The sequence below is a fragment of the Poecilia formosa genome, unplaced genomic scaffold (genome assembly GCF_000485575.1).
Source record: "Poecilia formosa unplaced genomic scaffold, Poecilia_formosa-5.1.2 Scaffold29, whole genome shotgun sequence".
NCBI classification, from domain to species: Eukaryota; Metazoa; Chordata; class Actinopteri; order Cyprinodontiformes; family Poeciliidae; genus Poecilia; species Poecilia formosa.
In genome coordinates, this window is record NW_006799968.1 from 296,650 (window position 1) to 324,581 (window position 27,932).

Sequence of the window (27,932 nt, forward strand, 5' to 3'; positions counted from 1 at the left end):
CCTCTGTGTGTGTCAACTCATGGTTGCTGCTGCTCGGATCAAATGGTGGACGTTTCCCCATTGAAAAACCGGCTCGTCAAATCGCAGTCCGGTTGATCCAGTTCCACCTTTTCCTTTCGCTCCGAGGAGCTGTGGAGAGAGTGTAACAGTTCAATCCGACTTTCCTCTCCTGGGTTTCCTAGTCGCTCCCGCTGCTGCTGCTGCTGCTTGCCTGCTGCTTGACTACATTGTATCGGTTCCCACACGAAGAAGCAAACGCGATGCTCTCTTTCACAAACGGGCGAACACGGAGGAATTAACCTGGATGGAAAGCCGTTCACTGTGGAATTCATTTGCAGAAGGCTGCGACCGAAGAACCGCTTCGCTTGGGGCTCGGGAAGGCAGCAGTGAAAATGCGCCTGGGACTCGGCTGTTTTCGCTGTGGACGGTGTCTCGAAGTGTGATGGCAGAAGTCCAGTGAATCGCTGGCCTCCCCTCCTCTCTTGTGTTGGGTGTCTGGGGGAGTGCGCTGCCACTGGTTTCTACTAGAGCTTCAGATTGTATTTAGAGGTTTTACTGCAACTCAGTCGCCTGCACGTTGATTTATTCTTTACACGGAGCGCACACCGCCATGGACGGAGAGCGGTTTGGAATAGGATTGTTTAGTTAAGTCGGTAAGTTTGTCCCATTTTTAAACCTTTTCTGTCATTGTTAACATTGCTACGACTCGTTAGCCATTTAACGTTAGGAGGCTAGCTGGAACACAGCATGCAGCAGCTAGCCAGGGCTGACTGCACTCTGAGCTCATTGTGTTACTGTGCCAGCCTGCTAACCTTACTCTCACGGTAGTTAGCTCATTACGCCAAGCTAACTCAGTTCTGCTTGCTTTTTAGGCTTTCAGCTGTCCTGGAAATAGCTGAAATGAGCTGCTACATTTGGGTAACTGCTAACTACATTTCTTTAGCTGGGGGAGCTACAGTCAGTTATCCCCCCTCTGGGGACAATAACGTTTATTAACTGTAAAAAAGAAGAAAAAAAAACACATGTCTGAGTGCACTCACGTTGCTCCTCTGGATGTGTGGAAACACTTGTGGTGAAACATTAGCAGGACAGAGTAAGAACCGTGGGACCCCAGGGGGTCCTGAGTGGAATGGACCCACAGAAAAACTGAAAATGAAAGGCTTCATATACTCTCTCCACATGTTTCCTTTCTTTAACTGGGCCAGCTGTAAGAGCAGTGTGTACATGGGTTCCTTCTGGCATTGGTTATGTCTTCAAATAAAGTCTTTATTGATGAAACTTTAAATGCCACAAAATGGTGGCGAGCGGTTAAATAAATGCATTTGGACATGTAGGACAATCTTCTTTTGGTGATTTGAGTGTTTGGGAGTGGAGGAAGTTAATCACTGTGTTAGAGTTTTGACCTGCTGCATGAACTAAACCACCATAACACCTTGTCCACATCAAAAACTTAAGTAAGCTGCTTTAATATACTTCTATAAGTTCTGTTTAGTCCTTCACCCAGGCTGTCACCCATTTCATATCTATATTTCTCTGTTTTGTCACTTACCAGTTGTTCTTGTCAAACCTTTGCAGACTGCTTTATTTACTTGTAATGATGCATGGAGGTAGGATTTTTTGTTGTTGTTGTTCTGATGCCCATTTTGGGCTGCTTGAGTTGACCCTGAAATTTGATCATTTAGGGGTTTTGATTTAAGCACAAAAAGTCTAACCCACCTCTGGCTGGTAGATATTGTTTATTGGTGTCACATTCCTACTTCTTGCTTGCAGAGGAGTGAAGGACATTATTTTAAATTGGCAGTCGTCAAAGCCAGTACAAGATGTCTCCCTATGGGGTAGGAATTGACACATGGTTGGTACAAAACATCCTGCAGGAAGTGGGTTCAGTTCACACCCCCAAACGTTGAGCATGAAACAACCAGGACTAAATAATACCATATTAACACCTCAAATGCTGTTTATTTCCAAAGAAGATTTCTGTTTGTGTTATTTGGAGAGGATATAATGGCGTACTGTGTTTATGGCCTCTAGTTCGGTTCTCTCCTCCACCAGTTTCTACCCCATTTCAAACCCACACACCGCCATTTTGTACATGACCTTTGGCATGAGTAATGGTTTAAATGATCTCTAGTTATTAGACATTGTTTATTGAAGTCACATAAGATAAGAGTTGATAAGAAATTACTTAGTCAGCGGTCGCTAAAACACGAAAGAAAACGTCTCTAGTGTGAGTTTGAATTGACAAGCCCAGTAGGCTTTTTATAACAAAATAATAACTAATTGTACCCAAAAAAGTTGGACAGGAAATTATGGATTCTGTAAAAAGTTTAAAATGGGAAAGGGACTAAATAACCAGACCCTAATTACGACACAATAAAGTCTGGTCAACACAGAAGTTGAGTTTAATCTTAGTTTTTGTTTTTTTTCCCCTTTTAAATATAACGTTGTTTGCACAGGTTCTTGGTGAATTTATCTATTTGCTATTTTGAGATATTAGTTTTCCATATGCTTATTGTATCCATGTGTTCCCATTTTGTAACTGTAAACAAAACATGTCTTAACTATGTAATTGCCTAATATTTATGCATCAACTTATTTCTCCCATATCTCTGTTTCTTAATTATATTTATAATGAAGAATCATGAAAATGGTCAAATCTTAGGTATGTCTGAATTTTTTTTTGTTACATTATTGAAAACCTTATTGTTTTCACTGTTACATGTTAAATGATGGAAATATGATTTACTCTCACTGATGAAACCAAAATAACTGATGGACCTCTTATTGGAACATGTTTCCCCTCAGTGTACTATAAGCCTGGCGGGCCACCAGGCTTTATTTGCCTCTCCACCAAGCTTAGCGTTGTTTGTTTTAAATAAGGTGCTTTTTACACCAGAGACAGCAAAGACGGATTAAGCTAGGTTTATAGTTGAACGTGAGGGGGCTCGCACCAATTGTGCCGTCCTGTCACCACCCTGTTGCCCTCACACACTCTTACCAATTTATGATGCCTGCTTTTGTATCTCTGAATTGTTGTAACTAGAAACATTTTTTGGCACACTGGTGGACTCCCCTAGCATCCCTTTCACCGGGCTTAGCAGGTTTTCTGTGGGAAACTCTGTAGTAGATATTATCTACTGAACTCCCATTACCTGACTTCCTTGAAATAGAGTTAGAAAGAGTATTCAAAACAATTGTATAATCAAAAAGGGTATGAAATAAACTCTGTTTTTTTTTTGTTTTTTTTTGCTGCCTGACACAGTAAAAAAAAAATTAAAAAAAATTACAAGACTGCAAAACTATTAAATGACTGTTTTCAAGAAATGTCTTCATAAAAAGATCCGTAAAACGTTTGAAATGCCTGCCGTAAAAGAAGAGCCATCACTTAGCCAAGGAGTTTCATCATACACTCCAGCCATTCATGGAGAACACAAAGTGTGAAAGTGTATTTTTTTTCTGTTTGAATGAGTGGTTTCTTGTTTGTGTATATAAATCCACAAGCTCCCAAAGCAATAAAAGGAACGTTGAGAAGTTTAATTGTTCTCACTGAGCTCGCTGCATTGTTGACTAATAACATAATTACACACAGCTATATGTTTAGTCTGTTGGCTGGTCCTGCTGGACCAAAAAAAAACGTAAAAGAATTGTTCACACCCTGTCATCCTGTGTCACGCAGAGCTGATGTGCGGCGAGCGTTTAACCAGTCTTGGTAACACATTGGCAGAACTTGGCAAAGCAGTCAGTCAGCACCAGACCCGTGGTTTAGTTTTAGCTTTCGCTTTTTTTCTTTTCTTTGCGGAGATCAGAATTTGTGTCGTTCAGAAAACAATTTTCTGCGTCATACAGGAAACGCCGCCTCAGTAGAGATCCACACGGCTTTAAGAACATAAAAAGCATAAATAATTGATAAATCTGAGATCTCTCAACTGCAAAGTGCAGAGCATATCAATTGCAGTGAGTCATCTGACCAAATAAACAGCTTTTAGTGTGAAGAGCAACACAACAGCTTTACAGGAATGAGTGTCATTTAGTAGTTGTACCTGTAATGATTAAAGCTGTTTGCAGAAGCTTTAGGAGTGGTTAATCTGTATGCGTTCTTTACCAACTTGTCTGTCATTGATTTTCTACTTACAAGGGTGCTTCATCTTCAGATTTATTACGCATTCCTCCTCTCTTGTCATACTAGAATCAATACGAAAGATGGTAATATCCCAACATGAGGCCCAGAGGATTTGCCCTAAAATTGAATTCATTCATGTAGAAGGTCTGGTGCTTCCCGTTGGCTGTGGCTCATCATATTTTTGTCAGCCTCCAGAGAGCAGCTTTGTTTTTATCCAACTATCTTTTCAATTTCTGTTCAGCAGATATCTTTTTATTTTTTTTTTTTTTTTTTTTTAGAAGTAATGTGTGCTCGTCGTGACGAAGGTGTTGGGGAGCTTTGCTTTTGTAGTAATTTGCCAGACACATTTTTATGAGTCTAACAGAGCCATCAGATGTGAGGAGAAATTTAGCACTCGGCGTCGAATGCAAGCGACGCAACTCGAGCGAATCCCTGTCTTATTCGACAGTTTAACGTTGGCGACAAACAAGCTGTTGGGAACTGAATGTAAAAGTGATGGCATAATGGCTTTCTGCCTTTTTCTCAGTTGCCTTTTCAAAAGTCTTCGCTCATGAAATATACATTTCCTCAAATGTGGAATTTCCCTCCCCAACTTGCTCAGCGGTGATTTTTTTGCAGTACAGAACCTGTTCTGCGTTGGGTTGGATATGAAAAAACCCCCACAGTGGAACAAGGGAGTTTAACCATGTTTGTTTAGAGGTCTGAGGCATTAGATTAGTCCAGGACAGGAGGATTATGTTGGCTTTGTAAGGCTGCCATCATCTCATGGCCACACACCAACTAAAGGCAAGCTAAGGAAGGATTTGGCTTGTGCACACTAATTTAGATGGACTTTCAAATACCTTCAGGGATGTTAACAGCTCTTTAAATAAGGGAATTGATGCGTTTTGGTCTAAAGCTACAACCTTTTTGCCTTTGTGTTTATAAAATTGCTGTCGTTAGTAAATGTCAAGATGCATAATTCAGTTGGTGTTTATATACAGGGCTTGTTTTTTTTTTTTTTTTTTTTTTTTTTACAAGCATGCAATGTTCAGGGTGAAGGTAAAAGTTTCTCACCGTTAATTCATATTTGATCTCTTCAGTTATTATTTATTAGTGTCCAAAGGATGTTTATTACCCAGCATTTTTATGTTAGTTGTTAAACTTTGTGCTAAACAAGAATTCTTTCTTAATTTATGTCTATTTATTGCTTTACTGCATATTTTTTATCAAAATAAATACAGTTGAGTTTGGTGGAGATGGAGTAAAAATTTTATCTATGATTGGGAATGGTAGAGTTTTAGGCTAATCAGCCCTGACGGGTTGAACATTTCGATCCGGTATTTTCCCAGTCAGTTGGTGTAGCTTTAAGGTCGCCATGCCAACATACAATTCGTTATGAAAGTTGAATCTAAGTTGGCTGTTTCTGTGGGGCTTTTAATAATATCAGCTATTTAAAAGTAATGCAGACAACATTTTGTAAATTTGAGTTCAGGCAAAAATCTAAATTATTCATCTGATACATTTTTAACCTGCTCGCTGTGATTATTTGAATAGCTAAAATTCACAAATTCTTGAAACGCTTTTACTTTCCTATTTTAATATTTCAAACTCCGAATATACAGACGAAGCCATCTTTGCGCTACCACAAGAGCTAGCACAGACAGTCTATGTGCTAGCTCTTATCTTTGCTCTTAGGGTTACAGCCAATCAGCGAAAGGGAAAATGCATGCTGTTTCTGGATTGGCTGTTTAGCAAACTCCAGCCAATAACGCAACAGCTAACCTAGCATTTCATCTTTCAACGCTGGATTTGTGTTCTGATGTTTTAAATGTTTTAGATATCCGCAAATAGACACATTTTCTGCAATAAATTAGTAATAAACAAATACACAAATTCTACTACTATACTTGAAGGAAAAATGGTTGCAGAAATTTTAGTGATGGTACAGATCTACAGGCTAAATGCAGTTCGGTTTAGTGTCTTTACAACCCATCGTCTGCCCACTACGGCATTGAGCTCGAGACAAACGCTTCAGCAGAGAAAAGTAAGAATAAGGACTGTTCTTTTAATTTAGCTAATCTTTACATCTTATTCCATGTTGTTGTTGAGTGGGGCAGTTTTAAATCCTCCTTTCTTTTTTTCCGCTGTGCCTACCATTTTGCGGCCGTACAGTATGTGGCCATGAAGCTGTAAAGGAATATGCAACTCTGCAGTCGTTTCTGCAGCATTGATTAGATTTCTAATTTGTGAATTGCCAGTTACAGCAGAAAAAAGAACACTGAGTGCTTGTTGCACAGTTGCTGCTTTTGCCATAAAACTGGTGATCCATCTTTTCCTGGGATGAGAGCCCAGGTTAGATTCAGCTCTTCCCCCCACACTGGCTATAAAGATATTGTCTTTTATAGCCTGTGTGCACAGTGTTTAGTGCAGCAGAAACGCTGCCTCATTTGCTTTTTGGTTTTTAAGTATCGCGCCGTGTGTGTTCTTAGAAAGAAAAGCCAATTCAAGTCGGTTGTTTCCCCCCCCCCCTTTTTGTTGTCGTCGTCGTTGCCGCGTTAATCGCTTTAGCATGTCTAAAACGCCACTGCTTTCAATACCGTCTTCATTCATCCTCTCATAAGCAACATGACCTCATTACTCAGCCGTGCTTCACTTGATTCTGACACTGATTATCTTCTTCCCTGCAACTCGCATATGGTAATTTTTCATCTCCACTTAATTAATTGAATATTCCACTTAAACGATTGTTGCAGAAAGCTGTTTAGTTTGTTGAAAGAAAGCAGTTTAGTGTCCTCTCAGATTCGGGAGGAAAATGTCACAGCACTTTTATAAAGATGTTTTTTTATTTTATTTTGGCGTGTGTGTGTGTCGAGCTTAGTGTAGAGCATGAAAAGGGCTTTGAAGACGTGATGTGCGGGAATGCCTCAGAGCACATCAATACTGTAGCACGGTGGCAGCGTGTGGGAGGATCTGTCCCTGTCGCCCTAATCATAGCGCAGAATCCACTGTCATCTGCCGAATCAAAGACTCTAAAAAAAGAAAAATAACGCTTGCTTCTCAGATGACACCAGCCTCACTTGTGATATTGATGAGTAAATTAGAGAACATCCGCAAATTACATAGTCGCAGCACAGTAAAGCAAGGAAGGAGGTTTAGCTAGAACTTGAATTCTTCTGGAAAAATAAGGCCTGTTTTTGGTAAAAATCTGTTTAGGAAATCATCTCACTAGCAGCACATGTTGAAGCAAATGCTTTATGGCTTAACGGTTTACCTAAAAAGCTATATTTATCAAAGCAGCTTTTGCCCACACATGGTTCAGCTAAGGAAGAAAAATGTTCACATCACTAACAAACAAAAGTAGGATAAAATCTGGAGCTGTAATTTTGTCATTTATTTCATTTTTGCCATCCATAGCACAGATGTCCCAATCAGGATTTGTTTTGCTCTAAGCACCAACCCGAGTCATTTGGGATTAGGCATGCGCTGATAGCTGAGACCTGGTCGGATGCTACAGTGAAGTTGATCAAATTAACTCTGTATCGGTGTTGCACTTACTCAACAATGATAACAAGAGCACTGAAGTTCTTTCTGCAGCACGTTCTCCGACACTTAACTCGGTTAAGAAAGCTGTTATAATGTTCTGGCTGCATGTCACCTGAAGCAACGCAGTAATACGCACAGAGTAGAATATAGTGTTGCAAGCCAGGCTCAATGGGAAGAAAAGTGGAGTGTAAAACGCATCTGATTGGCTTAAAGCTGCTGTATGCAACATGTATTAACAATGTTTTTTTTTTTACATGTTTGAAACTGCCACTAATGTTGTGACAGTTTAACATGAGACGGATAATTTGTGAAGAAATTGAGCTCCTATGCCTTCTAGAGGCGCAGAAATGCAGCAGTCCCATTCAGAAACAACCAGTCAGAGCCAGGAGGCGGATCTTAACGCTGTCAATCATGCTTGTCCATGCCCAATGGTGGAGAAACAGTTTAAAGTTACAGGAAATGTGTCTATCTGCTGTCATTGGTTGCTATGCTAACTAGCATGAGTATTCACGACAGACTCCGTTGTGGGAAGCTAGCTTTAGCCTAGTAGAGAGCAAGGGGGACATTCTGAGAATAGACGTTGCAGGGCTTCGCTTATAATCAGTATCTAAAAAGTTTTCCTGTCTTCGTTTTCTATCTGTAATATTGTAAAAAAAAATGCTAGAGTACTCTGCCAACGACACAACCTAAGCATTGACAAAATAAATGAGGATAACCTTGCACCATTTTTAAACACAAGTGTCTATCTTTGGTATAAGGAACAAAATATGGAAAACTAATTTTCCTTTTTTTTTTTTTTTCGATAAACTGTAATTTTATTGTTCAAGATGAGGGATAATTTCTTCCAAAACCAAAGTGAAAGGTGGCACAGTTAGCAGCACTGTTCCCTTGAAGCAACGAGGTACTTCTGGCTTTCAGTCCTTCTGCATGAAGTTAGCATGTTCTCTCTGGGTACTCTGACTTCCTCCCTCTGTCCATATTAAACATTCATCACGAACCTCATATCTAATAAAACTGCAGGAAGTCATCAGTACTTTCCTCTATTCCTCGTTATTCTATCACGCCGATGGAACAGAAACCTTCATTTGGACTAGAAACTCGTGCCATGCTGTGATAAACAGCATCACGCAGTTCCACAGCTGAGGGAAATCAATAGAAAGAACAGTTAATCTCAGGAGTAAAGACCCTTATACAAGCAAATAAAGCAACAGTTCAGAGGGGGGAGGAAAAAAAACCTAATGGATTTGGACAGATCACGCTGCGTAGCTGCGGGGAGTGCATGTTGTTTTCTTTTGGCTTCAGTGCCATTACCATGAAGCTTATTGGCCATGATAAAAACATTTGCAGTGTGGACATTTGTCTAAACAGCTAGAGCAGCAATCTTGTAGCTTTAATGTGAGTGATTTAGACCGCAGTGACTGGTTTGAAAATAACATGCTTGTGTTTTTAGCTCTCTCGGCAACTAACGGCAGATTTGTGCCGATGTGATGATGAGGATTTTGCATGGACGACAATAAAACCTGAAACTGAGCAGCTCTGTCTGTTTCTATTCAGTTTCTCCCTCCCTATCGTGTTGTGATTTAGTTTGAAGACAAAACATTTTTTAATAAAAGGGCTTTGTAATCTTACCAACAGTTAATAAGCCTTGAAAAACGACAACGGAAAAAGTACAAGATGTTCTTTTTGTGAGCTAGCTGCCTTTTTACAGCCAACAGTCTAAATTGTCTACTAAAACTATACCTATAAAGTAGTTCTCAGGTTGTTAGTATTTGCTGGAGAGCGAGAGACCCAACTCTCTACGGAGGAACGTAAACTCAGCTTCACTGTTTATGGCAGTGAAGAGAAATACTTGGACGATCACGTGTCAAAATATGTCACACTTAAAATGATCCCGTGTCACTGTAACCTGTTTAGAAACGAGATTGGATGTTGACACAAACAGGACGAGCGCCACGTCTCGGAGGCAACCTGTTGGCTTTGAATCTCAACTCGACAAGCAGATTGACGCCGGAGAAACTGAGAGCAGGCAGACCTTTAGAACGGGGGAAGTTGATGGAAGATGTGACGGATAAGAGTTTGTTTATACTAGCGACAGTCGGAGGACAAAGCAAGCAAATCTGTGCTTTCTTAGTGTTCTGGGTCATAGTGCGACTGTGCACTCAGAGCTGGATTGCCGTTTTATGGTGGGGCGGGGGGTGGGTGTTGTGCATCTCCTTGTAATGGATGACACGGTGGTCACGGTGGCAGCAGTTGTTTAAACAGGGCCGTCGGATGTCTGAATAAGGTAAATATGTTTAAGCAAACATGCGGTGTTGCCCTTAGTGACGCAGGCTAATTGTACTTTATAACCATTTTGCAGCTCCAGGTGTTTCTGACTCCATTTGTTCAAAGTAGAAAGTTCAGAGGTGACGAATGAAAGTTCAGGCTAAGCAAACATCCACTGCCAATGAGCTGTTACAATGCTAAATTGACTGCACTTATATAGTCCTTAATTCAAGTTTGCTCTGCTAGTCCGTTATCTATCTGCAGACCAAAATACACACTGATACACATAAAACACAGACCAGTAGATGTGGGGGGGGGTTAAGTGTCTTGCCTGAGGGCACTTAGACATTTAGTGGTGAGCAACAGCCACCTTGGTTCAACCTAAATGTTTCAATTCACACATTGCATCTCAGTACCATCCTCAGATCACCATTCCGTAAACCAAAACTACTTTTTAAGTGGCAAATGCTTTTAATCAGTCTGAATCGTCTCTGGGTTAATTTGTTCATTTGTCAACTTTGAAACCTGATTTTATACCCATTCATTTCTACTTTATTATTTCCATTTTGTAGCTGTATGACGTTTGTTTCTAACCCAGGTACTTAAACCAGTTTATTTTTCACTGTAATTATTTATTTTCATGAATTTTGTCAATAGATATGTATAAAACTGACCAAATTTCTAAAAACTTTGTTTTATTCTATTAACTTATTATGGTTCTGATCCTCTATAAACCCATTTCAATGTGCTAGGATATCTGTACAGCATAATTACTTATCGAAGCAGGCGTAAGACATCAAACTGCGACACTCTGTAAGAAACTTCTTTCTGTAGTTTTCTTCATTTTAGCCGAGATAATGTCAAACAACTGTAATGTCTACATAAATATTTGCTTAGTTTAGATTTCATCCACTTTTCCTCCACGGTCTTAATTTACCTAGATTTTAACCTGACCTTTAGAATCCAATATTACTATCAGTAAACATGAGTATCTGTATTAGGCCTGGGTGAAAAGTCAGTTTTATTGATAAAATTTTCTCTTTTTGAAGATTTGATTCTTGGAAAAATTTAATTTCCCCCCGACCCCACATCAAAGCATTCTTCTATTTTCACAGTTCATAATGCTGTCATCTTGCCCAATCCATCATCTTGTTGGACAAGTGTGTTCTTTTTATTTCTAATTTAATTTCAGGTCAACTCATAGAAGGAATGAATATAAAAGCCTTTTTTCAAACTAGATATTTTCTGTCATTTGTAATCACTTTTTAAGGAAAAAATGTGAGAGGAAGTTGATGGAAATCTGATTTGGTACGAAAGAAAATCTGAAATTGTATTTCTACACCATGCCTCTCAGCCCTAATCTGCTTGTAAATTCTAACATTATAACAGCAGTTCCCAGCATTTCCAAATCCATCATGATTCATAGGTTGAAATCTGCAAAGGATAAAACACAGCAACTCGCCTATTTATGGTTACTTTATGTTGAGCTTTCTTTTTATGCGACGCCATCTTCCTCCAAGTTTAATATTTGACAGCTGGAATACCTCCATGGTAAATGTTGTCCTATAAAAAGAACTTCTTGGCGATTTTTGTGGCTTTTCTGGTATTGTTGCACACCTCGCTAACACTAAAGCTAGCTAACTTAGCTGAGGTTGTCTTCTTTCACTCAAAACATCTACATGGAAGAGTTTTTAGAGCAACTTGCTGGCAGCTCATTAAAGTAGGTTCACTACTACTTTATCTGGTTGCTGTCTTGTATGCTTGCAGTTTCTGTCGTTTTGTACTCTGCTTTTTGGAGTCTGAAATGATACGATCTGCAGGGAGATGTTCAGCCCAGATAAAGGAAATATGGTGAAATGACTGAAATGAATATCTACCAGCTGGTCAAGTTAATGTCTTATATTTTTGTATTCTGTTTTGCATCAATGTTTTTTGTAGATCCTGAGCTTGTCCAGATCATTTCTTTTATTAGAAGTCATGAAAAGTTCAGCCAAATCCATTTTGTCTTTTTCAGAACATTTGACTTTCTATTTCTATGTTCAAAATAAAAGGGATACAGCTTCAAGAAATTCTTCTTCTTATGTTACCATAATCTGGTTGGGACATTATCAAGGTGCTTAAACGTACTGAAAGATTGCGATGCTTGTGCACCTAAAGGAAGCTGGTTCCAGAAAGCCGTAAGGCACGAGTACATGTGTCTGATTTTTATTGGCGTTCAGAGTGGGACTAAAAATGCTATTCTATCATGACTGAGATGTAGCGTGCCATCCTCTGCTCCCTGACGCACATTTTCCCTGCCTTTCAAATGCCAGCAGTGATTGAGTGTGTACACATGTCAGCACTTACTGTCAGCTGTTATCGTCAGCCTGTGCGCTTTTTACGAGCAATATTTCAGTTGCAAAATAACGCTCCTCTGCTGCGTTTGGAGGGAGAGGAAGAAAAAAAATAAATGAAGCCGTTTGGACTGTTACTGCTCTGTTAAAAGTTTGGACCGTTACTCACGGTCACTGATGAATTGGGTCTAAATTATTGCGATCCATATCGATGTGATTTTTGAAATGTGACACTGCTGCTGAGACATGAAGTGTCAGAGCGCTGATACTGCAGGAAGCCTTGCTTCTTTGTGACTCTGCCTCTTTGTGCAGCTGCTTGGAGAAAGTCAGGCAGATATTTGGGGTTAATGGTCGTCCGTGCCCTTTCTCTAGTTAGACATTCACATGGCAGCAGCACAGCTGCCCATGGTACAAACAGTAGTCCAGTATATTATTCACTCAGTAAGTTGCCTGGTGTCTTTTCATAGACTTCTGACTCTACAGTAATCTGGAGTCGTTTTCTCTGTGGTGCTTTGCTGGTTTTTAAGCTCACATGAGAATAGATTCTACAAGAAGAAAAGAAACGATTTGTTTGTGGACCCCCACAGTTGAACTGAATACAATTGCCTGCCCACAATTAAACTAGTAACTAATAAACCATAGATAAAAAAAGTTTGTTTCTGCTCTGCAAACATTCACAGTATTGTTTGCCAAGAGACTGAGCGCTTGTTTGCCTCAAGCTTTGCTGTTTCACAACTCTTCCTTCCTATTAATGAGTTAAGACGGCAAAGGAGCCTTATCTAAGTATATTAAATTTCTTTATGTTTCAACATAGTTTAATAATGTGGTTTCACATTATTAAAAAAACAACTTGGTGCACATATGTGGAAGAAATATAGTCTCATTAGAATTTGATTTTCTTTTTTTTAAAAAAAACATTACATTTATTACACAAAGTTTTTGTCTTTATGGACAATTTTGTCGTTTTTATTTCAAAAACAAAAATTTCACCTATAAAGACGCAGCTATAAATGTGATGACCTTCTGGTGACTTGAGCTAAAGGAAATCGGCGCTGGAGCATGTCGATTTGCTTTTAGCCAATCAAATTATATATTCATATTAAATATTAATCTCCTGGAACCAAAGGTGTTTTAACTAAAAAAAGAATAACAACCATACTGTCGGTTATTAGTTTTCGCAAACATTGAGTTTTCATGCTAAATCACAATTTCTGGCCATTTTTATGCAGACAGGGTTAGGATTAGTATTTGGAGTATTTGATTGTTTGATTGTTGGAGATTTAAAAAAAAAAAAATATTGATGGCAATTTTTGTAGAACATTCCGAAACCGACTGTGTTCTTTAGGACAGAATCAGTGGACTTAGTGTTGATTATATTGGGGGGAAAAAATACGAACTAAAGATTCTTCACTGCATTTATATGAAGGTTGTGACTTTTCTTTGAAAGTTTCTACTTTGGTTTTGTCTCAGAATAGCTGTAACATAAAAGTTTTCTCAGTATTTATTAACATGAAGTGGCAGCTGCTATTGACATCGTTGCCCTTTTTTTTTTCACCTAGCTAAAAACCGTGTTCAGTGAACAATTTGGCTCGTTCTAAAGAAAATAAACGTTTGCTAATTGTTATTGTGGAAATGGGGAACTATTTGTCATGAACATTTTGCATGGGAATCTCTAATGCACTTAGTCTGCCACTGTACGTGTCGGGTCAACCACACTTCAATGCTCTTTGCTTGGCAAAGCGAAAAGCATCTGTTTTAGGTCACGGTATGGACAATCAAGAGAACCTCCATTAAATAGTGTTGGGGCCTAGCTAAAGTCCTGCTAACTGGAGGCAGTCAGGCGTGACGGTCACGCTCATATTCCACGGTGAGGAAGAGTTTCACCCTTTGCGGTTTGCTAAGCCCTGCAAACCCCAGCCCACTGCTAATTCCTACCACTGAAACTTGCTTGGAAACACAGACTGGTTTTCATTAAACAACTGAGTGATTTTAAATTTGAGACTGTTTTTTATAAAGGACTGATGAGCTGTTAAAGATCTCCCATTACGTTTCACTACTGCAGATAAGAATGGGAGAGATGGGACCTGGTATTTTTGTAACTGTATAATATTTAACTCCATTCAGCGAAAAATTACATCCAAAGGCTTTAATGCTGTTTTTTTCCCCCAACTACAATAACATTGCTTTTTAGAAATAAACCTGTTTTTTCATCGTAATGTATGCACTCTTATCACCAGTTTCTTTATTGGTTTGATTTGACTAATGAGCTTCAGTTTATTGTTTGTCTAATTATTTTAATACATGATCCTTAGAAAAAAAAACTGCTACAATTCATTAATTTGCTCAATATATCACTTGTTTTTTTTTGTTTTGTTTGTTTTTTTCTGTTTTGTGAGTAGAAGCTGCAGCAGATCAGGGTGAGGCTGAACCAGATTCATTTCCAACTCTACTTTGTTTGGGACATTGACTGTAGTATTGTTTCCTATTTCTTTTTTGTGAGATGAAGGGAGGGTCTCACTGTAATGTTTCGGTCACAATTGATGACCTGCCAAATTCTTGAAGGAGTGTCTCATTTTGTACTGGAATGTTATAATTGCTGCTCTGACTTTGAATTGAGTAACTATGAATAGAGCTAGGCATATGACTAACACTAAGAAAATGGCTTAATAGTGAATTCTTTGCTTAATATAGTTTAAACGGTCAGACTACAACACAGGATGTTAACACCACTTCAACTCAAAGTTTCTCATAGCTTTTGACTTTTAATACATATTTAAATATTTAATAACGTTCAGTTTGTATTCGTACATTTTTAAGTGTTAATATTCTGACAAACGACTTGAGGTCAGCATTGCTTATTTGTACTGTGTTTCATATTTGCCAGATTTTTCTTTACAGAAATGGGTTTTGTTTACAGCTTGGCAATTGAAAGATCAAATATGGTCTTTTACATTTTTTTTAGCTAGCACTACCACTGAACGGTTTGCTTTATTCACCACTCAAACATATAACGTTACAGAACTGTTAGCACTTGCTAAGTTCCTGTCCACAGCGGTCCCTTCACACAGAACAGAGGCTATTCTACATCTTAAAAGACCCACTCAAGCAGCAATTTGAGCATGCACAAACTTGTAATGGTTTGTTGCGATGGTTTGTTAAATTTGTCCAGTGTGATGACAGCTTGAACTTGGCCATCAAAAAACTAAAACACAGACTTGATACCTGAGATGTTGGCGTCTTTCCGGCTCAACACGTACTTTTCGCGCTACATCATCAGGAGGTCAGAGTCATGCCAAGGCAGAGCCTTGAAGAATTACATGATTATTATATCATCATCACAAAATTCATATCACAAAGCGCTGTTCGGTGTGCAATAATTGTCGGCCAATAAATCTCAAGTGTCATGAACTCGCATTTTCATGCTAATGTAGATCGAGCCTGAAGTAAACCTGACATATTATTTAAATTAAGATTTTTCTGCTTTCAATTTTCGACCACCATTTCAGTTAGCAGTGAACCTTCTTTAGTTGTTGTTTAACGTCTTCTAGCTCCACCTTGTCGCTTGCTGTAACCACAGAGTGAGTCAAGTGCGAATCATGTGGGATGTGTGATTGATGAGAGCGGAGCAGGGTGGGGTTTCATGCACATGCAATGGGGCTGCGTTTGTTATAGTCTGATTAACTTCAGACCTACTTATTTTCTTTATTTCCTCAAGAGGTTAAGCTGTCTTCTTCTCTATTTGCACTATAATAAGTAAATCAAAGCAACACAGCAGAAATATTTAGCCAGTTTGAAAGGCTCACACTGGACACAAATGATTTTATCCCAAATTTTAAAGATCATAGGCATAGAAGCAATGGTGAGAAAGAGCGGAAAGGAGAAAATAGGCATGCATTGTGATATTTACCAATGTTATCACTATCGCAAGATTTTCTAATATTGTGCAGCCCTAATCATAGAGGCTTTTGTGGTAGAGTCATAATAGGAAAATGCTATTTGGGGATAAGAAAGAAAGAAGTTGAACCAATCTGGGTCAGTTGAAATATCTACTCTGACACTATTGTACTCCATTCCTCAGTCTTTGTCTTCATGTCTGTAAGCTCTCTGCAGACAGGTATATTTACATATGAACCCAGCAACACAGATGGACGCTGTAATGATATATAATCAGCCTTTAAACTCCCCCATGCACTGAGTGAGCCTCCTTTACAACTGACCCACAAATACAAACAAACGCACCATGGACGCTTCTGCTGTTACCACGTCAACCCGCATTCAAACAGAGTGCTTCAATTATAGACCGGCGAGAGCTCAGATAATTAGAAGTGTTCTGAGAATCTTGGTGACTGCTTGTGTAATTCAGAAACGGCCGTGGAGTGGAATGGCTCAGCATGCTAATGGAGCTGCTCCTGTTTCTGCTCCAGGCCCCTTTGAACGCAGGAAAAATCAATCTGGCACCTTGTCTGAGTTTTTTTTTTTTTCTCCTCTTTTTTTATTTTAACACTGGAGCTTCTGTGTGGATGTTCCTTTCATCTGCTCCAACAGAAGTTATCATAAATACACCACCATTGGATTATTTATTTGGACTCTCAGGAAAACAAATATGCAAGTTAAAGTTGATTTCAAATGTATTCCTTTTTTCCCCTAAAAGTACAATTAATTATTAAAATACAAGTAGGAAAACATATATGTAGGGAGATGAGGATGTTTTACTTTAAAAGTCCACATCCAGTTATTGTCTCAGTTTGACTACAGGTTACATTAAGACAAAGCTGCCTATTTAATCCCTGGAAGCAAGTCTTTTTATCTGTAGATATGGCCATCAAAGGAAGCAGAACTGATTTTAAAAAGGAAGGAAAAGAAGAGGCTAATTAGTTCTGCCATTTTCATATTTTCAACTTCTTGGTGATCATTAAAAGAAGAGACTTAAGCACACAACATAATTGCAGTGTCTTCTAAAACCAGCAGACAATAATCTGACATGTCACCTCGAGATGTTTGTCTAACTCCATCCCCACATTTACCTCATTAGCACTGCTCTGAAAAATAGATGACTGCTACTATAACTTATTTAGAAGTTTTAGAAAGTTTACATTACCGCTGAGGCAATGGGACTAATTGGCTGAGTTACACACACACACACACACATATATATATATATATATATATATATATATATATATATATATATATATATATATATATATATCTACTGTGCCTGCTGTTTTGACAGTCCTGTATTTTTTATTGTTGCACTAATGTGAATGCATCTCAATTTCTAGCAAACCCTTCAGAAATGATCATACATTAATTTGGCATGTCTTTTAAAAAAGAAAGGCATTGATATGGTTGTGCATGATAAGAGGAGTTTCAGTTGTTGCACAGCTCATGAGCAATGTGAGGCCAATGGACCTTATTAATTTTGCTGCTAAACACAGCAAACGATTGAAACTTACATCCCAGTCTAATTTTATACCTGGGTTCTCCACTCATGTATTTATAATATTGAGAAATTTTGGTTAAATATACAAATTTTAGGTCACCAGCAAATATTGAGAGGTTGTTGCACCAACGCATTAAGTTCTTACCAAAACCAGGACGATGGAGCACATCGCTATGGTTTTAAAACCTTTACACTGGCTCTCTGTAGCTCAGAGAATATACTTTAACATATTGCTAGATTATAAATCGCTGAATGGCTTAGTACCACAATACATTAGACATCTGCTGTTGTTGCTGTGTCAACCTTCCAGACCTCTCAGGTCTTCTGGGTTGCATCCCCAGAACCAGAACCAAACATGGAGAAGCAGCATTCAGCTGCTATGCACCACAAATCTGGAACAAACTTCCAGAAAACTGAAAAACAGCCAAAACACTGACTTTTCTTCAAATAAAGATTACAATCCCACCTGTTTTGATTAATAGTAAGTGGAACATCAATCAACATGTTTGATGTGTATTTACTTGATGAATTTGATGGTGGATTTTGACATTATGCAATGTTTATTGCTTGTTTCTTAAGTGGTGCCTGTATGATGGTTTTATAATGTTTTAACTGCCCTGTTGCTGAAATGTGCTATGATTGATATAGTTTTATCAAAGATAGCCTGTCTTTTTTGGAATTACAGCTCTGCTGCAATCAAGCTAGTGTTTTTTTTCTCTCTCTCTCTCTCTCTCTCTTGAATATAATAAAAGCAAACTGGATTTTAAAGTGTTTCTTTGCAATCACGGCTCTGGCTAATAGTCGTGCTGTTTTTTGTGTGCACACCCCCGTGGGCAAAGTTTTGAATATGCATGATTGATTCACACTCAAGTCCCCAGCTCTCAACAGATTTTAGATGAGATTTAAAATTGTTTTGGGAGGGGGTGAGCTTACAGAAAAACACAGACTGATCAGTGACTTGTGTAATTTGTCTAAAAGTTGTGCACAGACTCTTCTTCAGAAGAAGTGAAGAAGAGAAGACGCAGTTTCTCGAATACTCCATTCTTCTACGGTTATTAAATATTTTACATTTCAGTAGAGGTTTGCAAATAATTATATGCTAAATTCATTCAGTTTCTACTTGTAGCCTTGTCAGTAAGAGAAACATTATGGATGTTGGTTGTTTTCACAAAACTGCATTTTGGATCCAGTACTGATGTAAGAATGATGCAAGAGACTGACAGTTTTCTTTTTCTCTGTTGGTAAAATTATTAACCAATGAGGAATCCAGCTACCCTACAGACTTCTGATTCCCATCACCTGGATTGGCTGGGTGCATTTCTATTCTGGTAACCAGCTCAACCGCACAATCCAATTACATGAAGGTTTCTGTTGAGCCTTTCCAGATAATGCGTTCCCTTTTACATGACCTGCAGAGGGAAAAAAAAGATGTTTTACAAGTTGAGTCATTGTGTTTGCTTACAATTTTCATTCTCCATCAGAAAACCGTTTATATGGCTATGGAATGCTTAAAATAACAATAAAAAAACCAAAACAATCATTTTATGCCGTTATCATTAGCTAACCAGGACACTAAGCGACACAGTTGACACATTTCACTGGTTTGCTTTGATAGGATGTCAAATCACAGATCTGCATTTCACAGTAAGTGAAGACAGGATATTTTCATTCTTATGCTATCGTTGCTGTGGTGTGTCAAAAGAAAGCAGCAATGTTTTATGAAAGCATATTGTGAATGGGGCTTTTCTGGCTCTAAGCACTTGGTAGGAACTAAATAAGGTGCACATAAAATTTTATGTCTCACAAAAAGTAAACGCTTTAAGGCCAGTGGTGTCCAAACTTTTTTTTCACGTGGGCCAAAGTTGCCAAGTTGAAAGTACTCGAGGCCTATAATTTATATATATTAATTTTTACGACTCAGCGATAGAGTAAAAAGACAATAGCTTAAGGAAAAATATAGTGGAAAAGAACAAATTCCAGGTAACAAGAATGTTCTGTTTAAAAAGATGTGGATTTGTCATCAAACGCTAAATTTTCCTACTTAACACTTTGGCCAGGGGACAGTGTCTAGGGCCCTATGAAAGACATTTTATTTTCCATTTCATTCCACTTTTCCTGTTTTTATTTCTCTGAATTCCAATATTTTCCATTTTAACCATATTTATTTACCCAAAAGGGATGTGATTATGGAGGCAATGAAAACAGTTCAACAAACCCATAACCAGAAATCCACATTTGCTGTTGTTCAGGTTTCACAAATATAACTGCTGTGGTTCAGCGGAGCATCAAATTATTTTACAAGGTGTTTAAAAGTTTTTCACTGTCTTTTTTTTTTCTTTTTTTATCATTTAAAGAACTCAAACATTCGGCGCAAAGCAAATAATCATGTTTTCACATTTTATAAAATAAAATCTCTATTTTGGAGTTTAACTGGACACCAGAATACGTCTCGCAGGAAAACCAGCAAACGGTAAAACCTTCCATAACGATCAGAGCCTTTGTTTATTTTTGTGTCTTTTATCTGTTTTATTCTTCACTACATGTGGTTGTAACAGCATTGCGCCACCAGTCAACTGGTGCTGACAAAACTTAAGTCTTACATTCAACCGTGTCAACTTTCCTTCTGTGTTTTCTGCATGATGGAAGTCATAGACCCCTAATTAACTCTATCCTCAGATGCAATGAGGACTCTTAAACTTTCTCCAAAGCCATTGCCACTGATTTATGTCAAATATGTTGGATAATTTGATGAGTCACTCTGCTAACAATAACTTGTTTGATGATGACCCAGTCCTTCTGAAGCGGCTGTATCTTATGGATGTGAGACATAACGGCCGGTGGGTGGATGCACCGATCAGGCTTTTACTTGCTGCTACAGATTTTCCTGCTCCTTTCATCTCAATTCAAGAATGAAATGTAACAAACCCTGAACAAGAAGTGCCACCGGTTCTTTGATTGAAGTGGTAGTTCTGTATCCAACAGAGAATGAAAAGAATACAAGATTACTGCAATTTACGCATCAAAGCATGTGTTCCCAACCTTTATTGGATTTGTATTCAACTTAAAACATGAATCAAAGAGTATGCTGTTTGATGATCGGTATACACACTGAAAAAGTGTGATTTTCAGTTTTTGAACATTTGGAAGTGTGAAAATAATGCAGGTGATCCCTATCTGAATGATTTGTGGTTCGTTGGTTGACATTAAGCCCCACTTTGACTTCAAAATGTCGAGGCACTTTGTTATTCAGTTGACATATGGTTATAAAGTACATGTTCTTAGATCTCTCATGTCAATCCAGCAGATTAAAAGCTAAAGTTCATCAGCAAGACTTTTGCAGTTATTTGCACATTAGCCTGGTTTCCATTACGAGTATGTGCAAAACTTTGTCTATTGTAATAAATATGAAATGCAATTAGAATCATTTGAATAAGTTTGCTTACGGGATGAGTCATTAAAAACATGCCGTGCCCTCATCCTCCTAACACTTCCTGACATCTTCTTTGTCGTTTCTGCCAGTAGTAACGTCTGGTTGTTGATCATGACTCGTGTTATGCGAAAAAACTGTTTCCTCTGCAGTTTTACGTAATATATTAATTTCGACACTTGAACCTTGTCCCAGCACTTTTTATCAAAAAAACTGTTTTTCCTGAATTGGCAAGGTTTCCGTTATGCAAATTTATTTTTGTATTTCCAATTTATGCTGTTAAATTGTCAATGGAAATGCAGATAGTGTACAGTTTAGTTAAAAATGTATCTATTTGTATTATGTTGGGCTGCACAGTATCAGGAAAACATGTAGTTGCGATACTATGGCTGAAAATTGTGACTGCTGTCTAGAATATGACTAACCCACATTTTCTGGACTCTTATTTTCCTTCCCTCAGGTGGTGGAAAATCTACCAGATACTGCACTAAGCAGACCTTTACCATTGATGACCTGTTTCATAGATTCCTTGGAATAAATAGACTCAAACTTTATAAACAAATTTAAATAATCTGGTTTTCTTCTCACAACTAATAACCATGTCTCTTAAGTCTAATTACATCTGAGACCCCAACAGTAGGTCTCCAAATTGTTTATTTGTCCTGACCAAAGTCAGTAAACCTATACATTCTCAATTTGAAAGAATATGAAGTTGACAGAAGATAAACAAACTCTTTGCTCCTGCCCTTTGGTTTATTGTTTCAGTAACATGTGGGAGGATGGCTCTGGCCCAGTTCCTTGTGAAAACCCATTGTCTGACTAGTTGTAGCTGGAACGACGCATAGCACCGCAACTATGCAGGGCATGCATTTCAGAGATTAAAATCTCTCGTGGTTTCTTCTCCGTCTGTACAAGACAATTAAAAGTAACTTTGACGAATCTCCTCTCTGTCCTTAATAAGATTTGGAGCACTTGGGATTAGACATGAGAAATAATAATTGTGAGTGGCTTTGTACCTCAATGAAAAAGTAAAAGCATAATGAGACTGTAAGGTCTTTTATAATTTTAATTATACCAGCTACCTCAGTGGAGAAAAGCCAATAAAGATTTCTTGGCAAATATCCAACTTGTTTTTTGTTACTTGATATATTCCAAGGATTTTCAACTTTAACATTTAACAATCAATGTTTTTGCCTCATCTTGACATTGGGAGCATCTGCCATCATATTTAGTTAAGAAGTTGGCGCTCTTTATTTTGATGCTAAACAGTAAATATAAACTCTACATTGTTATTTGAAACAAATGCTGTCTGTCATGAGCCATTGTGTTTTTTTGGTTTTGATTTATAGCTTTTATGTGGTTGCATTTGAGTCCTTCGGTTGACCACAGTTGATGCTAGCAGTGACTTGTATTCTCAGAAGCCTTATTGATCTCCAGCTTTGAAACAGTGTGAGGGTTCAGTCCACTTTAAGCAAACTCTTGTCCGTTTGCTTAGGAAGTCTGGTTCATTGGGGGAGTCAAACTCTTGTTAGGACCAAAAAAGTAAACTCTGGTCTGCCTAAAAACCTAGGCCTTGGTTCAATTAAAGTGAACTCTACCATGTCTCAAATTCATATGGGGATTAAAGTGGACAAGAGACTGCTCCAAAAGCAGGAAGCAGACTATAGCGCAGTGCATTCTGGGCAAATGCAACCAAAACAAATGTGCGAGTTTCATGTTCACTAGAAAATGGCCCCTGGTCTTTAACCAAAGACAAAAGAGAAACCCAACAAAATTTGATGCTACTTCATTTTTGTTTACATTTCGTGAAGATGGAAATGGAACTCGTGTCTTCTTCTGAGGTTTTTGTTGTTTCCTTCAGTAGTTCTTGGTGCAGCGGCGCCACAATATAAATTAATTTTCATATTGTTTGGTACAGCGCATTGTGAAAGCGAACCACACCAGAAAATGTAACAAATGTTGCATTTTTGTTCCCCAATCAAAGCAAATATACTAGACTGTCAGGTTTGGAAACACTCTTAAAAAACTGGGGAATGGCCTTGGTTCTTTTTGTTTCGTGACTCAGAAGACTCCCCCCACTTCCTTATCTAATTTAGTTGTATTCCCTGGTAAACTTACTATTCCTTGTCTTCACATTAGCACTGTCAAGCCAGAGTCACCCCTACATGGCTGCTGATAGATAAGCAAAGTGAAACTTGATCTGTAAAACTAAAAAAAAAAAAAAAAAAAAGAGAAAAGTGCAAGCCCTGTGGGACTTGTGCAGCAGGCATGGCTTTCGCTCAATGAGGCACTTGCTGGGACATTTACTCGGCTGATTTTTATTTTTTCCAAAAGAGACTTGCACTGCAGTTCTAGCTAAGGGGGTGTACAGTGGGTCAACTGCTGATAGAGTTACAACCTTTCCTTTGTGGAGGTGTTGGACAAATTGGACTTCACAACTGTTAAAGCAGCTTTACGGGGACAGCTGTAGCTCTCCGCCCACCAAAAACCCACCACTGCCTGTTGTTCCTTTGGGGAACCATCTGTGAGGAAGAAGCAGGCACAGTGATTAAATGATTGTTCAACAGTTTTACCTCTGTCACTGCAGGGCAGGGGGTTGCAATCTGTGACCCTTCTGGAGTGTTGGTCTAATGACAGAGGAGTGATGTTTAATGAAAAGGAACAGTCCTCCTCTGTGTCTAGAGATTTGTTTTTTTTTTGGTTTTTTTTTCTCATGTACTTCAACTCTAACAGAAAATTCAAAAACTAGCAACAAGGTTTCTTTGTCGTAGCAGCGTACCGAAAATCTGACCTAATTAGTTTTGCCAACGGTAACGAAGTGAAAGGACCTTCAGATGTGGTGGGAATTCAGTCTGAATGAGTCAAAGTAACACATGCTTTAAACGTCAAAGCGAGTGAACATTTGTAGTTTAGCCTGGCTGAACATAACACAAGTAAATGAATCGGGTAGATGATTACACTTGAACTTGAGAGACATTCTTGATGAACAAATTAACTTTAAATGTGATTCTATAAAGCTTAAAAGTGGCTGTGTGAATTTGAAATTAAATGTCTGACTGTTCTTCATGAACCGTTTCACCACTAGCCTGATGTAGCAACACATGCATTTTTCTGTATCATTTTAAAAAATCTAATTCAAAGATAACCCAGTTATCTCGGAATCCACTTTGGCTGATATGAAATGCTTATATCTTGACGTATTTTTCAGTATATCGATAATTAGTTTTTTTGTTCTAAATGTCTGAAATGCATCCACACTAGAAGCGTAGCCTTTCCTATTTTCACTCCATGACATTTATTTTTTTTGTTTTGTATATAGCATGCATCTGCAGAAAAACTTAGGAACTATTAAATAGGCTACTTCAAGACATTAAGTAGTGCAGTTTACACACAATAACAGCAGTAAATCCATACTAAGGATCTAGATTTTTACTGCTGTTCTCTTGCAGTGGAATGAAATGTAAACTTAGCAGTCCCAAGACTAGTGATTTTTTATTTTATTTTAGTTTATAAACGTCTCAATGCAGAATTTCTCATTCATGTTGGTTCAAAATTCACCATAAAGGGACACAATTTGATAATTGGGCTGCACAGTGGTGCAGTTGGTAGAGCTGTTGCCTTGCAGCAAGAAGGTTCTGGGTTCAATTCCCAGCCTCGGTCTTTTTGCATGGAGTTTGAATGTTCTCCTTGTGCATGCGTGGGTACTCCAGTTTCCTCCCACAGTCCAAAAACATGACTGTTAGGTTAATTGGTCTGTCTTGTCCCTAGGTGTGCATGGTTATTTGTCCTGTCTGTCTCTGTGTTGCCCTGTGACAGACTGGCAACCTGTCTAGGGTGAACCCCGCTAATCAAAGAAGATGGATAAATTTGATAATTGCCATCCCTAATCAGTATATTATTTTGTTCAATGGAGCACTATGCAACATTTTAGCAATTATGCCTACGTATGGGAAAAAAAGAAATAATGACATCTGTTGTGCAGAACTCGTAGTCTTCTTGTTTTGGAATAAAAGAAACTAAAATACTCTATAAAGCCATTTTTTCATGACTCAAACGTCATGACAGTAAAACAGCTGAAAAACTAACTTCCTTTAAATCTAGACTAAAACCCCACCTTGCATTTGAAACGTAATCAATTACAAATTTAATGATGGCACTTAACTTAATGTAATGTTTTGATTGTTGATTCTATGTTGCATGACTTTGTGTTTTTGTGCTTTTTATGGTGTAAAGCACTTTGAAATGCCTTGTAGCTGAAATGTGCTAGACAAAATTTTATTTGATTTTACTCCACTTGATATTGTACAAAATAAAATTTAATTGTTACAGAAATTCCTAAGCTCCTAATGCAGCTTATTTTTAAAATGTTTCCATTTCCAGTGTGACATATTAGTGAAGGATAATGTGGAAGAACTGTGATAGCGCTAGTGCAGCTGTAAACTGCAGCTGATGAGCTTGTGCGATTCCCATGGAGACATCTATTTCCTTCCCCGTTTTTTTTCTCCCATCTTTCCCAGGATCTTTTCAAATGTCGTATATGGCAAAAAAAGATGTAGGAAATATATTAGACAAATGGACACAACCGGCTCACTTTGACCTGCTGTTTTCATGTAGCTTTCTGTAACCAGTCACTGTATTCATTCAATTAATAATTCATGAATATTTAGAGAGAACAATCCAAAATCCACATGATTACCCCTTGAAGACCGGGATTGCTTTTTTTCTTTTTTTCTTTTTCCTGCTGATTTCCAACTCATCTACAATCAGATGCAAGTGAAATTTGTGGAAAACCATAGTATTGATTTACTTTAAAACAATGATCTTTGTTTTATGCTCTGTAAGCAAATGCAACAACCTGCTTTTTCTCCTGAATCACACGCTTTTAAGCCCCTCTGACACCACATGACTGTTGTGCTCTAGAGTTGAGAAGGCAAGGCTCTATAAAGCATGTGGGCTGTGCGATCGGCCAGCTACTTCTTATTTATCAGCAGTGACACTATCTTCGGCGCTTTGTGAAAAGAAAGTCAGTCATTCAGAACAGCGGGGGCCACCTTGGCTGTCAAAGCAGGATTTAGGCTAGATTTCCCACGGTTTCCATGACGACCGTGGGAAGTGATTATGGAGAGCGGGTTTCGCAGCAGAGCTGTTACCAGTGGGTATTACCGTGGTGGTTTGCACAGTGATCATCCAAGAATTACTGGCTCGCGATCAAACGTTTGTTTTACAATGAGCTGCTGTGTTCTGAGATGCTGTCGCTGCTCTGTGTCTGAATTGTTGGATTAATTTGTGCCTTTTTCTTTCTTGCTTTCTTTCTAGGGCACAATGTGGTTAAATGGGACAGGAAGGAGTAGAACGTGAAGATTCTCTGACCCTTGCCCCTGACTCCCAACCGTCCGAGAGGGTGTCGGACCTCACCGAGGCATTCCTGGGCCGTTGGCACTAAAATGTCCCTAAGTGGTGGCACTGCAGGCGGGAAAGGTGTGGACTCGAATGCGGTGGACACTTACGACAGCGGGGATGAGTGGGATATCGGTGTTGGAAATCTGATCATCGACCTCGACGCGGACTTAGAGAAGGACAAACTTGAGATGTCTGGCACCAAGGACAGCATGGCGGCACCACCCAGCGCAGTGGCAGCGTTGCCCGACAACATACGATTCGTCAGCCCGGTCTCTGGCGCTCAAGGCAAGGAGAGCAAATCCAAATACAAGCGCAGCAAGAACTCTAAAGACAATAGCAGCAAAACTTCCGCGGATGGGGGGAAAAAGGAGCCCACCGGACGGACTCAAGGGGAACCAACAGGTGCAGCAGCGAGCGCGGTCGCTGCCGGCAACAATTCCACCTCCGGGAAGAACATGGAAAAAGGGGGCAAGGCCTCCCGAGGTGTTCTCGGTGGTAAAAAAGACAAGGAAGGAGCTGGCGGGAAAAATAAGAAAGACAAAACAGATGGTTCCCCAGTCGTGGCAATTGGCGTCTCTGAGAAGGACGTATCTCAGGCCCAAGTTGCTTTGGGAAATAGTCGTAATGCGTCCTTTGAGAACACACAATCACCAGACTTGGCAGATGCTAATCAAATGGGGAATATTGCACTTGAATCTGTTGGGATAGTACCAGCTTTGACCTCCAAAACTGAACCAGATGAGGTGGAAAATGTTAACAGCGATTGCAAGACGTTAAAGAAGATTAAAAACGAGAAGGTAGGTTGTTCATTTTACTCCGTTGTGATGTTTGTTGAATCTCTATCATCACCTTTTGCTTTGACGGATCACGTTCAAATTGCATTTGACATTAATTCCTTCTTGAATTGGGGATGTACTCATAGTGTGTTTCTTCTTTAGATCAAAGCATTGGCATTTTAACCAAAGGGGAAAAAAAAAAAAAAAAAACGTAAAATGAAAATGTAAAATGATTGGCGTGTTTAGAATACCACGTTTTTTCTGTTTTCTCTAGTGAGTTTTAGAAGCCGTAGATGTAGCTCTTTAAAACAAAACTGTCTTTCATCTATATCAATTTAATGCAATCTGAACCAGCGCTTTGGGCTTCTTGACATTGCGCTTTGACAGCCTGTTGCTTTCAGCGGGCATGGAGATGCACTGCATTCCCTAAAGCAATCTGACATGTGATGCATGCAAAGAGGCCCACTGCTGTTTTCTCTTTTATTACCGTCCTATGAATGAGAGCACCCTTGACGAATGGGATGCCGTGACCCGCCACAGGAAATGGTCCACACAGTGGAGATGTTCTTTTTCCTGACTTGACTGCAAAGGCTTTATTTATCTTAAAGGATTGGACAGTTTATTTCCCATTTGAAACACTTCT

The 27,932-nt window shown here is 38.8% G+C and overlaps 1 protein-coding gene across 1 annotated transcript; it reads left to right on the forward strand.

Moving 5' to 3' along the window:
* Positions 1-27,478, forward strand: LOC103135951 (zinc finger protein 609-like). Its single transcript, XM_007548984.2, has 2 exons — positions 1-653; positions 26,430-27,478. The coding sequence occupies exon 2, from the start codon at positions 26,558-26,560 to the stop codon at positions 27,449-27,451; it is 894 nt and encodes a 297-aa protein (XP_007549046.1). The 5' UTR covers positions 1-653; positions 26,430-26,557; the 3' UTR covers positions 27,452-27,478.
* Positions 27,479-27,932: the final 454 nt, after the last annotated feature.

Coding starts and splice junctions, on each gene's coding strand:
- LOC103135951 (XM_007548984.2), top strand. CDS start 26,558: ATGTCCCTAAGTGGTGGCACTGCAGGCGGGAAAGGTGTGGACTCGAAT.